Source organism: Salarias fasciatus, chromosome 2 (assembly GCF_902148845.1).
Source record: "Salarias fasciatus chromosome 2, fSalaFa1.1, whole genome shotgun sequence".
Taxonomy (NCBI): Eukaryota; Metazoa; Chordata; class Actinopteri; order Blenniiformes; family Blenniidae; genus Salarias; species Salarias fasciatus.
The window spans coordinates 29,536,590-29,551,102 of NC_043746.1; the positions used below are offsets into that span (position 1 = coordinate 29,536,590).

The following is a 14,513-nucleotide window of genomic DNA, read 5'->3' on the forward strand; positions in this document are numbered from 1 at the left end:
GGAGCAGATTCTCTGGGTGCCAGCGTGAGATTATCTGAGTCAAGCCACAGACTCGGCGTTTCCTGTGGAAACGGTTACAGCGTTCGTCCGCCGATACGCCGATGACACTGTGCTGTTCGTTTCTCGCGCCATTTCAGCTCCAAGCGTTTTCACCGAGCGGCACGAGGAGACCTTGACCGGGCTAATTGACGCTTGACTCGGCCGACCCCCGTCTCTCCTCCGCCGCCGGACGTTTTCCCATATGGCTCGATGTTTTCCTTCACACTTGAACCGCTCCCGCTGAGTTCAGACCCTTTTCATTAATCATCCTTCACACGGCCAGTATGCAGATCTCCTTATGTGTTACGTAGCAACAGGGAATCAGAAACAGGCTCGCACAATGCCGCTTCCACGCGCCTTTTCACCAGATCATGCTTATGCAATCTTCTTATGCGTTGAGCAATTCAATCACCTTCGCTAAAAGCAAACACTTCAGACCAGAGACGGTTGAGGAAAAAAGGCTGTTTGTCCAAACTGGAAACTGTACGATACATAACCGAGTCGTAATGTTTGGCCCTCCATCCTCCCTCCCAGCTGCTTCATACATGCTGCAAATGTGATTCCGCGTCAACACGTCAAAGTTGTAATGTTCATCATAACTGATCAGTTCAACTGGTGTGAGAGCGAGAAACGAAACGGGATTGTTCCTAAAGAGCCAGATTTCTTCCTTTCAAAAGTCTGATTTCTTCTGTTTTGTCAGAAGCAGGCTGATTTGGTGTGTTAAATAACGATCCGCCTCACACAGTGATGAAAGGGGGAGATAACTGTGGGGGACGTTTTGACCTTCAGGCTGGGGAAAAGAAGGTCATCTGATGTGAGAAGCAGCCAAGTCCTGAGTGCAGCAGAAAGGAGCAAAGCATCAGAAACTCAGTATCAGCTGCTGGTACTTTGCAAGGTTTGGAATTCGAATTCGACATTTTGAAGCAAAAAGGCAGACTCATGGTTTGGGCTGGATGTTATGGGGAAAAGTTGTCATTATTGTTTTTTTTTTTTAAATCAGTCATTATTGATATAAATAAAACAAATCACTGTTAGTGATGTCCGTCCGTTCCAGTGACTCTCATTGTCATTTGCTGTTTGTATTGTCCCTCAAAACAAGGACAAACGCAGTCTATCGATGCTTTCTTCCATGCCTCAGTGTCGTTTAGCTCTAGCAGCACACTGCACCGTCCAGGACGCATTCAAGGACCGCTCAGACTGCCAGACATCTGAGCTGATTGTGGAGAGGCGTTCAAAGACAGTTCAGAGTGCTGGACATCTGTGAGTTTTGAAGAGGGGCTATTGGACACTTCTGAGCGTCAGTAATCTGTTTTTGGAGTCGGCTCAGCATGTGCTTAAATGTGTGTACAGAAGGAGAAAAAAAGAAAGGAGGCTCCATCTAAAAATAGTGGAGTCGTGGTTTCAGACTCTAGAAACAGGAGGAAGACACTAATGGGGCCATAATTAAAACCCCGGACCTGATGGTTTTGTGTTGCTCCGCGGCCAAATAATGACTGTTTGGTTATAATTGGGGGAAAGATACAGACCTTTCAGCCATGTATCCCCTGAGCCCGGACGGCACGACGCCCGCCTGTCCCTGCCTGAGCCCGTCACAAACCGTTACCGCCACTCCAGGAACACCTATACCTACTGACGCCACAACACACTCACTTTAAAGTTAGGAAATATGCAGGATTTTGGTCAGTTTGACACTTTTAAACCAAGTCAGCCTGTAACTGTAAGAAGCACTTTACAGTTTTCAGATGTGATTTTTTGTTTTGTTTCTTTGCTTCATGATGTTGGAGCGTGATGTTGATTCCAACACACCGCTGACGGTTTCATCCAGTGATCATGAATGGTATTTCCATTGTCGCCGTGATGTGAAAACGCGTCATAAATTCCTCTGGACTGGCTTCCTGAATGCAGGAGGTCAGGGGAGCCATTTGGTTAATCTGCGCCCCGCATTCAGGACTGAATTATGAGGTCGGCCTGCCGGCTTCTCTCCCATTAATTGGTTTTACTCGAGTGAGAAAAAGACCGAGTTTAACGCAACCGAAGGCCTAACGGTAATAAAGATCACTAATTAAGGATGTGGAAGTGCAGTCGGTGCTGAAAACAGAGCAGTAAACGTCTCGTTTCAGCAGCCTGAGTGATATCCTGAGAAACAGCAGTTCTCCACGGGAGCTTTGATTAGCTGAAATCAGGCCGAGGAAAGGGAAAACCCGAGCTTGTGACTGAAGCTCCGGAGCGTCACAATGGCCCGCCATGTTTCTTTTGTAAAACATCCTCAGGATATCGCCTGAAATCCCCGTCTGTCTGGAGCGCGGGGCCGTTTTTAGTCTGAGTGGAGCGGGAGGCCTTGGGTGGGATCAGAAGGAAACTCTGTAAACAGGAAGCCTCGACGCAGGATTCGCCGGGCCCACCGGTTCAGTGTGGAACATAATGCAAAAACCCAAGACGGCAGATCAGCTGAGGAGGCGAGCGCCGGTCAGGTCTTCAGGACCTGGACCTGAATGCTCAAAGCTGACTGACCCGACACGGTTTCCGTCGCTGGCTTCACGGGATCGTTCTGTAGCTGGAACCGTCCCAGATACACCGTCAGAAGAACGTGGCCGACAGTTTGAGCCGTTGCAGTTGGAGCTCCCGAGATAAACCTGGCGAAGATGCGTTTGACCCCCTCCGCCATGAAGGAGCTCACATGACAATGTAATGTCGCTCCTGACAAAGGCAGCGCTGCTGGCCCGCGGCCAGCTGGGAGGAACATGCCGTTCATGTGCTGATAATTCTGCAGCTCAGAGACCCTCTGGAAAGCCTCCAAACACCAGACCGCTGCCAAGGCTGCCTTCAAATCCATCCAGAGACGCTGCGCGCCTCGCTGCCAAGTCGCTTTCATTCACCCGGTGGTTTTCATTTTCTTAAGATGCCATGGGAATACACCGGTTCTGTTTCTATGTCGTGATGGGAGAAATTTAGCTACATTTCTGTGTAATATTTTAGACATTGTAGCCAAATATTTTGTGCGTATTGAAAGCTTTGTGAAGAATTCGGTTCCAGTCATGACCAATCAGTTTCAGCATTTCTGCCGTTTCGTATAAACACGCGTTTTCATAACGCTGCTGTATAATCTTGGTTTTTCCAAAGCAAAAATGCAAAAAGAGTGATGCGTTTACGCTAGTGCTGTCAGTCAGTGACATTTTTTAAAACTAGTGAATCACAACTCCGCCCTTGGTTCAGTTGAATCAGATTGTACGATATTCCAGTGTCTGTTGAAACGACGTCGGAGTGTTGCATGTCTCTCCGGTGGAAGTGAATCCACCGTTTGAGTCGGTGTTGGGCGTCGCTCCAGTGAAGCCAGTATCAGCTGGCCTTTCTTCATCTTGTCAAACTTTAATTGAAAATGCCAAAAAAAAAACTTTGCAGCCTTTGTGCGGCGCCGTCTCCTCGTTTCCCCTCCTCTTGTTTGAAAAGTGCTGAGTGCTGAAGCTCTGCCGGGACCAGCGCCGTGCTTCTGGCCCGCGTTTAGCTGCCTGGCCTACTTGTCATGTGCGTTATTAGTCCAGCCATTGTATTTTTAGAAGTGCTTTTAGTTTATTTATTGCAAAAATTGGACATCGTTAACAGGACAGAATGGGAGCCGCCGTCGTGCTAAAAAGATCCACAAAGCAGAAAATCATCTGATTCCCTGCAAGCCGAAATGCCCTCAGCAGCGACGGAGGAAGATACTCACAAAAACATCCTTTTACTCGGCCACCAGCGGGGAGGACGGGCCGTGCTCCCACACAGCGCCAGGGGAGAGTCTTTTTTTTTTTTTTTTTTTACAGATGAATCAACTCTTGTGTCCCTCTGGTGACCAGAGAGTGTTTTTGGTCTCAGGGGCCCGAGAGGAGAGCGCTGGCTCGGGTGAAAGCCGTCCCCCGTAGAAAGGGAGCTCCTGACTGTTCCCTAGCAACCACAGCCGCAGCAGCATGATAATGCCGGAGTTACGCCGAGCAGAAGGCCGCCGCGCCGAGCAGCCGAGATGTAAAAGATTGATTATTGAATTTCATAAATATTCCAGATGCACCGCAGGGAGTTTTTTTGGATTAATGGCTCCACAGTTTAGCAAACGATGCCGTTTCTGACTGTATCGAACCGGTGTTATTTTTCTCCCATTGTGGATCTCTGGGGGATTTCATTAGGAACTCTCCTCCACTTTGGCTGCTATTTATGTCAAGTTAATTGGACGTAAGAAAGAGAGTCGGGGGCGGGGGCGTTTTGGGATCATTTAGGCCACCAAGCGAGCCGTTTGCCCCGGGAAGATTAAAGCACATCTCCGTCCGCCCCGCTCCCGCGCTTCCCTTTGAGGCGCTCATGAATCGATCTTTATGCGGCGTTGCGTAACTTTGTGATGATTGCGCCGCGCCTCTTTGAGGCCTTTGTCTGAGCGAGATGGGGCGGGCCTCATTCGGCCGGACAGTTGGCTTTGTTCCCAGCCGCGGACCTGCTACGGCGGGGTTCAGTGACGGAGCTCACAGACCCCTTTGTGTCCAGGATCGCCCCGAGTCCGCCGCTGAAGCCACATTAAGCTGTTGTTGTGGTTGGAGCAGGCAAATATCAGGGTGACCTTTTTACCCGAGGCATCAGGAGCTCTAATCTCCAGTGCAAACACACTTTACTGCATGTAATCTAGAGCTCCTCTGTTTATCCTCAATACAGGATAGTGGGTTGTTTTTTTCTATCACGATTCAGTACTGCAGCGCTGGCTGAAAACATTGAACAATACGCAGAGTAATTGTTAAAATCTATGCTTTACAAGATGAAAAATGTTTTGATTTTTTTTAGTAGCACATTTAAACAGACCAGCATTCCTCGGATACACATATATATTATATTATTTCTGGTTCTTCTGGTATGAGTTGAACACTTTAAAACATTTTGCTGACTAGTTGTATGATATTCGTGATATTCAGCGACTCGGATCTCTTCGCTGTCAAGTTCAAGTGTTTTTCTTCATCTGAAGTGTCAGAGAACAGCTGCAGGAGGAACAGGTCCCGACCCGATTACTTCCTGTTTGTGGGTGTTGTAATAGATGAATCGAAACAAGGAACTCGATAGTTGAACTTTTTACCTCAGGAAACCCTCGAGGTGGATCCTCCGGTTCGACACACACCGAGTCCCAGCTGCCGAGCTGCGTTACTGAATGGAAAACTCCAAAAGCAGTTGAACCCAGCTACGTCTGAGCCTGTGTTGTACTCATGTTTTCTTCATCAGGCCGACTCTCTTATTAGTTTAGCTGATGGCTTTGACGTTGTTCCCCGCGCGGCGGCTCTCGACTGAGGCGGCGTTAATGAGGCAGCGTGAGATCCTGTACGGGTGTGACGAGCTTCACAGGGACACCAGTGACTCAGGGAAGTGGATCCTCACTCGAACGCCAAGTTTTTTCTTGAGATGAAACTCTGCTTTGATCTCACTGGAACTTGTTACATGCATTGAGAAATGTATTCTTACCTTTATAAATCATGCTGGTAATTATTTCATTTATTCACAAACAGGACAGGTTCTCCACCCGATGCAATCCAGGAGCCCTTTCTCCATTTTCTGCATGAATAATTCATATTATTACCTTGAAACCTGGACAACATATACCTTTGATTTAGGACTTTTAAGAACCGTGAACCTGTTTTTATTTCCATCTATTCATCTTCTATTAAAGCTGTACTGGAGTTACAGCTGATGGCGCTGAGGCCAGACGATTGTGGCTGAAAGGTCAGACGTTAACACACCTCCAGATGTTTAAATGTCACCGGATACCATAATCACCTCATCTTTGCACAAAAATTCAGGGAGAACATGCAAACTCCTCACACACCCACGGCAAAACCGATGAGGTCTTCTGGGAAATAACCATTTATTTCTGACACGCAGGTGGTTTATCTTCCCTCTGCTCCTCTCCTGCACCTTTGGCATTGAAACTCTGGATGCATTTTGTCTGTAAAGCTGCAGTGTTTTTAGCATGTTTCAGTCATAAAGCGAAGTATCGATAGTTTCTACTCCTGTGATTCCAGTCTCTGCAGATTCTCTTCTTCATTAACACACATCTCTTTAAACTGGATGTTTTTGAAGATTTGATTGTGACTTTTAGTCGTCTCCCCTTCCCCGGCTCCATCTGCGCCTCTCATTTGCATGCCTCAAGAGTCCATGTTTTCACTGGCTGGAGGCTCAAGTAGGTGCTGCTAAGCTCATTCACATGTCTGCCTGATTCCCGCTCCAAGCCAGTCACCGTGTCCACCAGCTGCCCCGCCGCGGCGCCAAATCAGCCGCGGCTCTTCAGTTCTCGCTCCCTCTGCGGCCACTTGAACCATCATTTCACGTGAAGTGGGAGTGGGGGACGTCTCGATGTGTCTGATTGTCTTCAACACGTCCGAACAGGTGGCGATGGGCGCCCGCATCCACGAAAACAGGGAAGGTGAAGACCGCGTGCTCCGTGAGCTTAACTAGCTGAGCTAACGCCGTGTGCTTAGTGCTAATAAGACTGCTAATTAGCTTTGGGTAGTATGTGCCAGCTCCATTCAAGCGGGGCAGCTTGGTAATTTGGTCCTTGTGGCAAAACATGAAGGACGGTCCAAGAGCCGCGTCTCATTTGATTGAAAATCTCAACCATGTCACTTCTCTGTATTCATAAAATAACTAATTCAAGGCTTCTCCTCTGCATTCTTGCCATTTCTGAGTTCTTCCAGAGGATTAACTTCAGCTTTCTCTCACAAGGATTTAATGTCATGTTTAAAAAGGGCCGCTCCTCTCCGCCGCCGCCTCTTGTGCTCATCACATGCTGTGTCTTTGTAAGAGGGACAGTCAGACCTCCGCGTTGGGCCAGAATAGCGGCGCACGGCGGCGCTGGCGTCGCCCGTCGCCGTGTGACCTTGCTGTAGCCCACAAAGCCTCCACCTGCTCTCTCACACGGGCTAATGGATAAAAATACCCGGCAGATCCCACACTCTCTGTCAATAGAGATTCAAGGACAGCTGCCGGCCGCCCTGTTAACATGAGGAATGCACAAACAGAGGCACAGGAACACACACACATGCACGCCGTGCACGCCGCCGCCGCCCCGAGGCGCTCCACGGACGTCCCGCACATTTTGGAACAAACTGCCGTCGCTGCTGTTTGGCGGAGCGGAGCTGCTCCTCGGTCCCACTTGGCACACTGACACAGACACGCCGCAGCGTTTGTGCTGAGACGGCAGTTTAATGCAATATATTGCCATTAGCAGACCCTGCAGCGTCGGCAACATGACCTTCCAACCTTCAACACGGCCGTCTGGCTCCCGGTAGGCTGTTTACCTTGTTACGCTGCCGCAGCCCGTTTCCCTCCACGCCGCCCGCCTCGTTATTCTCCAGCATTTACAATCCAGCCTCTAATGCGGACGTACGCGCTCGATCTGACAGCCGGGCATTGATTAGACTGATATTTCATTTTATGCGAAGCCCCATGAAAGTCCGGCGTGGAGGATTTGAAACTGCGCTGAAGGAATCCGCAGCCTTTGTGCTTGTTTTTTTAATGGAAATGACATTTAGCATTGAGTTAATGAAGCCAAGTGAGACTTCTGAGACACAAAAACGCCTCGGAAATCAGGAGCATGGATGATGATGATAATCCACCGGTGTAGCAGATTAACCAGCAGCGACTGGTCAGTTGTCTCTGTGGAGCCTCACGTGGTCTGAACAGTCGACCCACTCGGTTCTGCGTGTCAGTGGTGTGGACACCGAGACATCCAGCCGGCGTCATCTGAGGAATGCAGGCCTCCGCCCGGCCCGACACACAAGACGGGCCTCTGCACCGTCACCGTAACAGGACCCAGAATACCGACGCCTCTCCGCACCGGAGGGGCCACGGCTTCAAAGTGAAGACCGGGGATCGTGGCATTCGACGTGCCTGCAGAGAAATGCTGAACGAAGAGCTGAAGTCATGAGAACAAGTGATATGAAGAATCCTCCCGTCTCATCACAGCTCAGCTATTGCCATTAAATCTCCTTCATCACTGTTCTCAGCACTAATGAGCTGTATTTTTTTTTTTTTTTTTTTTTTGCACAAGCACTCCAGTTGTGTGTGATTCCAACCTTGAAGCGGCCTCAGCAGAGTTCAGAGGGCGACGGCGCCCGGCGAAAAGCTCGCCCCGCGGTGACAAATGAGCAATTGTTGCAGAACTAGGTCGCGCTCGCTCCCAAGTCGTGGGGGATTAATTTGTGCTTTTCGCAGCTTTTCTCCTGAAACAGAACAACAAACCCCCTCCCCAAAGTTCCTGTGATGAGAACGGCCTGAGCATGAAGAGAGTCTGCAGCAGACGTGGAGATAGTCTGCTGCTTTTAAAGTGCTTCTCTCTGCAGCTGCAGCCTCTAACTGTTTTAACTGTTTTCACGCCGCTGCCGTCTTGTTAAAGAGATGGTTGAAATGCCTTGTTGCCCGACATTTGACGAATTTTGCGGCCAGCCGGGGATCTGGTGACTGTAACTTCTCTCATTGTGTCTTGTTAGCCTGTTGTGATCGGCCTGGTTACTGTGAGAAAGACTCATCAGGTTGGGAAAAGTTCAGGATCAGGTGGGTCCTTCCTCACTGGGTCAGATCCGAACTCTGGAGCTGTGGCTGCTCTTAGCCCCCCCCCCCCCCCCCCCCCCCCCCCCCCCCCCGCCCCCCCACTGCTGCCCCGGACAGAAGGAACCACAATTTGCCAGATTTCACAGTTTGTCAGTGAGATTTTTGCTCAGTGTGAAAACTCATTCAGACAAGCTCTTTACAAAGTGGCCTGGCAGTGCTGACAGCAGTACATATGCCTCACAGGAGGCAGCCACACACACACACACACTCACACACACACTTGGCTTGATAAGAATAGGAGGAGCTGGCAGAGCCTTGCTGTCTGTTTTGATATCCTTCCTTCCTCTGACATTTTTTCGGGAGTCCTGGCTCTTTTACAGACACGTCACCTCTGACTGACTGAAGCTGCTGCTTCCCACATCGCCGTCTCACACTCCAACAGGCTACAGCAGCTCTAAACTACAAGATAACAACACACAAAACATCTCCAACACACTTGGAATATTAGTCGATACGTAACGACTTCATCAAGCACAGTTTAGATTTAGAGATCTGTTTCCTGCAGTGGCTGAAAAAAGTAATCATAGGTCGTATTTCAAGATGCTGCTTTGTTATTGATTTAAAACCTATTAGACTGAGAGAGAATAAACATCTGCAGTGTAGTTACTCTCTCCTGATGTTTTGGTGTGCAGCAGTCTGCACATTAAGCTGTTTTATTCTTTTAGCCTTCCTCCTGCCGCTTTAGTATGAGGCTCAATACACCCTCTGGTGGTGCGAACTTGTATTGCAAGATTGAATGAAATGCCAACTTCTGAAGATTTACATGTAACACATGACAAAAATGTATTTGGCGTTGGGAGTCATTTCTGTCTTTATTTTAAATAGTAGTAACCATTTATCTAAACAGAAGAATCTCACACATAAAACATGAAAGAAACAAATATAGTGCTTGATGTTCGGATGTGGATATTAAAGAAGAAAGAGACGGCCCAGACAGTGGCTCTCCTCGCTGCTCGGGCAACATTAGTGGATATTAGATTTTCTAGGTGAGAGTAAGACGGTCTGCAGCTCAGCCAGACAGAAATAAAATGTGTAATTGTGTTCAGTGGAGTGAAGGAACGACCCCTCCCAGACAGAAGCTGCTTCTGGGCGCTAATGCAGACAGCCTGATGTGTGTTAATGTTGTCAACAGAGGAGACTCCACCATTGATCGATTCTGCCGGGTGACTCTGAGGCCAGAGTGCTGCTGAGCCACACACACTGTGTGTGTCTGGCCTTTATGGCTTTGCAGCAGCTAATCGGTCAATCCTCCGCGATATAAAAACATAACATCACTACCTGCAGCTCGCCGCCCCGGTCCCCCGGCGCTCGTTACCAGATATCCTTCTGTCCGCACTGAGAAAACATTTAATGGGGCAGGAAAAGGACAGACGGAACTGGAATTTTCCAGGAACTAACCCTTCACTGATGCTGCCTCATCCAGCTCGGACGGGTCTTCAGTTCTCCGGTGAATTTCCACGAGGCGCTCAGACCCCGGAGCGGAGCCGCCCTTCACCTCCAGACCTCGGGCCCTTTGTCCGTCTCGTTGTTGGCGGAGCGTTCGTCCTGCGCAGCAGCTGATAGATGAATGCAGGAGGGCGCTATCTGCACCCAGCCAGAGCCGGGATGAATAAACAGATCGACCCTCGGCGGCCCGGCCGGACCGCAGAGGAGCCTGGTATCGGGCGGCAGGCGCTGTGCTGCCAGGAGATAAGGTCCTCACAGCGGCGCTCAGGGCGAGCTGCTGCATTAATCACAGACAAATTACAGCACTGACTGCAGCCGGGCAGGGGATTAGCTTCCCAGTACTGGCCAGTTAGGAGAAATTCACTTTTTCTGTATGAAGCAAACAGATTACTCTTTCTTCAGGAAATCTGACGTTTTATTCAGATGAGCTGAATCAGATTGAAACATGGAACAAACCCCGAAACGATGCGTCCTCACTTGAAACATTGTGATAAACCGGGCTTCAGTCTGCAGATGAACTTGTAGCATCGTTTTCCTGAGCATTACAGTCTCTTGTATCCAGCACATATTTCAGAGAGTGAAATCTGAATCAGAAGAGTTTCTTTATTTTTTCCAGAGCCAGCAGCTCTTTCACATCTCTCCTCCTGACATTGTTCTTACTGCTGCACTGTTTTTCTTGTTTTAGCATCTTGCCAAGTCTCTGAGAACACAATGCGGGGAAAACATCTCCACTTCCTTGACCTCGCCGAATGCTTCGCCACTCCACAGGCTGGCAGCGGGCCCACGCCGGGGGGGAGGTGGGGATGGGTATGGATGGGTTTTGGGGGGGGGGGGCTCTCTCTCTGAGAGGAAGTGCCGTCACCGCCGTCCTGCTGCATTGCGCCGCGGCCATCTGTCTCCCGAACGGACGAGTGGAGTGGCGATGGAGAGGAGTTGAGCGTGAGCTCCGCTCTGCTGGAGGAGCGTTTGAGAAGAGTCCCCGAGGTTTCTCTCCAGAACGGCTCCTGTCAGGGGGGGCGCCACCGGAGTTCCTGGAAGGATTAGAGTGCAGAGGGAGCAGGGTGGGACGGGAGAAACTTTAAAATAAACCGCCTTTGAGCGTGTTGGGCGTTCACAATGAGCCGGGCTTCAGCCGCATGCAGCCTTCATCAGTGTCCTACTTCCCGCTGCTGTTTCCTTCCTGCCTCTGTTCTCAGGCTGTTGATCCTGAATGAGCATCACCTCAGTGAGGCTCATGGCCGCCTTCAGGCGCTCACATGCAGGGTCTCTTGAAATCATTGCCGTCTTTAAAATCGGCTTCATAGAAGCGAGATTTTATTTGTCAAATCAAGTGTAACGGAAAAGCAGCGTTGAAATTATAACCCTGCGTCCTCCAGCCGCCGTGCATCATCCTTTTTTTTTTCTGCACGCTCTGCGGTGGCGGTGTTTGCGCTCGGTGTAAAAGGAGTGGAAAACACGGGGTCCTTTACATTCTTTCCATACAGTCAATGAGAAATATTTGAGACTGAAGCCACAATTGATGGTTCTGCATATTTCTCCCTGTGAGGCTGGAGTGAGTGGAGCTGTGTTGATCCTCCTCACAGTGAGAGGAGGAGAAAGAACCCGGCAACACCGCCATCCAGTGGCCATCCTGGTCATAGATTCCAGAACATGCTGGAATCTGATGTGCTCCCATAGTTTCTGTTTGTTGAATATGAGCTCGACTGACAATAGACTGTCTCAATCAACCTGTTCAGCTTCTTAAAGACCAGGATTTTTTTTTCCACTTCCATCCATGATCACCGTCTAAATATCACCCCAGCTCCATCAGGCCCGGGGGCCACAGACCAACCAAATGAAGCTTGCTATTGGTTTTATTGCATTTAAAATGGGAACATTTTTCCACATTATTCTCCAAAAATTGTTGTTTCACAGCAGGAATATAGTTTTTATTCCCTGAAGTCAAAATTTAGAAGAATGTAAATATGACTTCCAGACAAAAGACTTGAGAAAAAAAGTAATATAGGCTCATAAAATACATTTTAAAAGCTATTTTTTATCAAGAGGTAATTCATTTTGAGCAAAGCTGAATCAACTTATACATTAGATTAATAGCTAGCTACACAAGTAGCAGTGTTACATTTTGTTAGTTTGTTGTCAGCGCTGATCCAGGTTACTCTGTGGCTTCTTGGTTATTTCACTTAGTTAAGATGTATTACATTTTTTTTAATGTATTTCTTTCCACTACTTTTTGACTCTTCCGTTTTACTCATTCAGTGCAGTATTGTTTCGTGTTCTGGTTCCTCTGTTTGAAATACAGAAGCACAGGAAGAATCAACGACCGTCACTGTTTAAATTAACATTTCTCAATATTTTTTCCCATCATCCCTATAAGATGGTCTGTCAGGGGAATCATACATATTCTGTTGATTGATCCTTTTGCTTTTAGTTTTCTGCTCTTCCCAGATTTGGAGGAAGTTTACATGTGATTGCTGTTACAGTTTATCTGAGTTATTTGAGTGTGAAGCAGATCCAGTGAAGCCTTTTCTCCAGGGTTCACTCACAGCGAGATCTACAGACTTTCCTCTGTAGTTCCCCTCTCAGCCAGTAGGTGGCAGCAGGCGTCTGAACATGGCCCGTTTGCCTCCTGTCTGTTGTGTTTGTGACCACAGACGGTTTGAACAGGAGGTCTTGGTTAGTGAGGATGTGACAGGGTCAGACTGAGACGCTGTTTCAGCCCAAACCGATGGAGGGAAGGACCCGACACCCGCCTGCCCTCGACGGGGTTTATACCCTGAAGTTCAGCTGCTTGTCTCATTCTGATGAATAGATTCAACACCTGGTGGAGATTCTTAAAGAATGTATGGAGGATGGATGGATGACCCCCCCCCCCCTTCCCCCTGGCCATCATATCATTGAGAGTATTTTCAGCCATATAAAGGTCAGCCACACTTCAGGGGGTCTTCCGACGCCCCCTCCTCCTCTTCCACTAACCCAGAGAGGTTGTGCCATTAAACCTCAGTGATTGTTCCTCTCAGTAAAATACACACACACACACACACACACACACATACACTCACACACACACTGTTCTTTTGTGTTTTCATCTTCAGACAAGCTCTATGTTGTGTCGCCACATCTACCTCCAGTCACCCCGCCACAAAGTGGCTTCCATACACACACACACAGGCGCGTGGTCCGGGAGCCCGTGCGCGCGTGTGTGTGTGATGGACAGTGGAGTGGCTGTGCGGCCTGCCAGCCCTCAGAGAGGCCCCCCTGTGTTTCACCTCGGCCTTGGCCGGGGGCCAGGCGGTGGGAGCGGCTCACTGGGTCGCTTGATGAAGTGACTGAATGGGGAGTTCATCGCTCGCTCCTTTATTTCTTTATTTCTCCTCTCACTGAGGGATCTTCACTGCTTCTTATTCCAATGTTCAGTCACACAAATCAGTCGTCCTCGCTGTACAGGCTTCCAGTTCACAGCCTGAAGGGTCTCTCAGTCAGTCCTGTCAGTCCGAACGTGTTAAAAACTCATGAAATGAAACTTAAAGAGCTTCTCGAATGGGTCCCCCCTCTCTCCGTGGCCTGGGGTCTTGTTTGGTCCGGGTGAGATGGGGGATCGAACCGTGCAGAATGCTGTTCTCTGTGACTGACGGGCCTCTCCTCCTCCTCCTCTTCCTCAGGACCTGGAGATCGTCTACTCCTACCTTCACGGGATGGAGGCCTTATCCAACCTGCGAGAGCACCAGCTGAGGTGAGCGTCCTGCCGGACGACCTGATTTCACACCGACCGTGTTTCCACTTCACAACACTTCACTCAGGACTGACACTGATACTGGTTTCCATGGCAACGCTGCAAACGCCACCGTTGAAAACACTCCGACTCCCTGTGAACCTTTCTGAAACGCTGCTCCTGCACATGAACAAAGAATGACAAATAGTTCTTTTGCACAAACCGAAAACAGAAAAACCAGGTTTTCAATAAGAACGCCGTGGCGTGAACGAGGCGGCGGCGACGCAGCCCTGCTGCGTCCTTTAATCACCTCTCACTGTTCTACTGAACAAACAGCCTTTACTGCAGCTGCTGAGTCAATAAGGCACAATTTAAATGGTAAATAGACTTCGCCTCAACACACACACACACGCAATGTATTAAGATCAATTATTGGAGGTGTGCATGGCTGATTCCTCTACAAGAAAAACGATTGGATGGAACTTTAATAAGAAAATAATTTTCACACATGCAAATATCCAGAGGGACTCGGGGAAACTAAATGGAGAAAGAGACACACACGGAACCGTGTCGTATTATATGGGAGTATTTTTAAGCCACATATGTGTAAATGGCTTCAATTGTAAGATTAATTTAAGTTTTATTTTGGTAAATACTAGCAGGTCCTCTCTGAAAATGAGAATCAATACTTAACTTGTTTGTTTTTCCA

At 48.8% G+C, this 14,513-nt stretch overlaps 1 protein-coding gene across 6 annotated transcripts in view; it reads left to right on the top strand.

Annotated features, from left to right (window-relative positions):
- The window catches only part of rapgef2b (Rap guanine nucleotide exchange factor 2b), a 76,437-nt gene that overhangs the window by 7,656 nt on the left and 54,268 nt on the right, over nucleotides 1-14,513 (top strand). For all 6 annotated transcript variants that reach the window (XM_030117019.1, XM_030116961.1, XM_030116970.1 and 3 more), the window contains exon 2: nucleotides 13,755-13,825. In XM_030117019.1, the coding sequence (XP_029972879.1) occupies nucleotides 13,755-13,825 (71 nt within the window). The remainder of the gene's footprint in view (nucleotides 1-13,754; nucleotides 13,826-14,513) is intronic.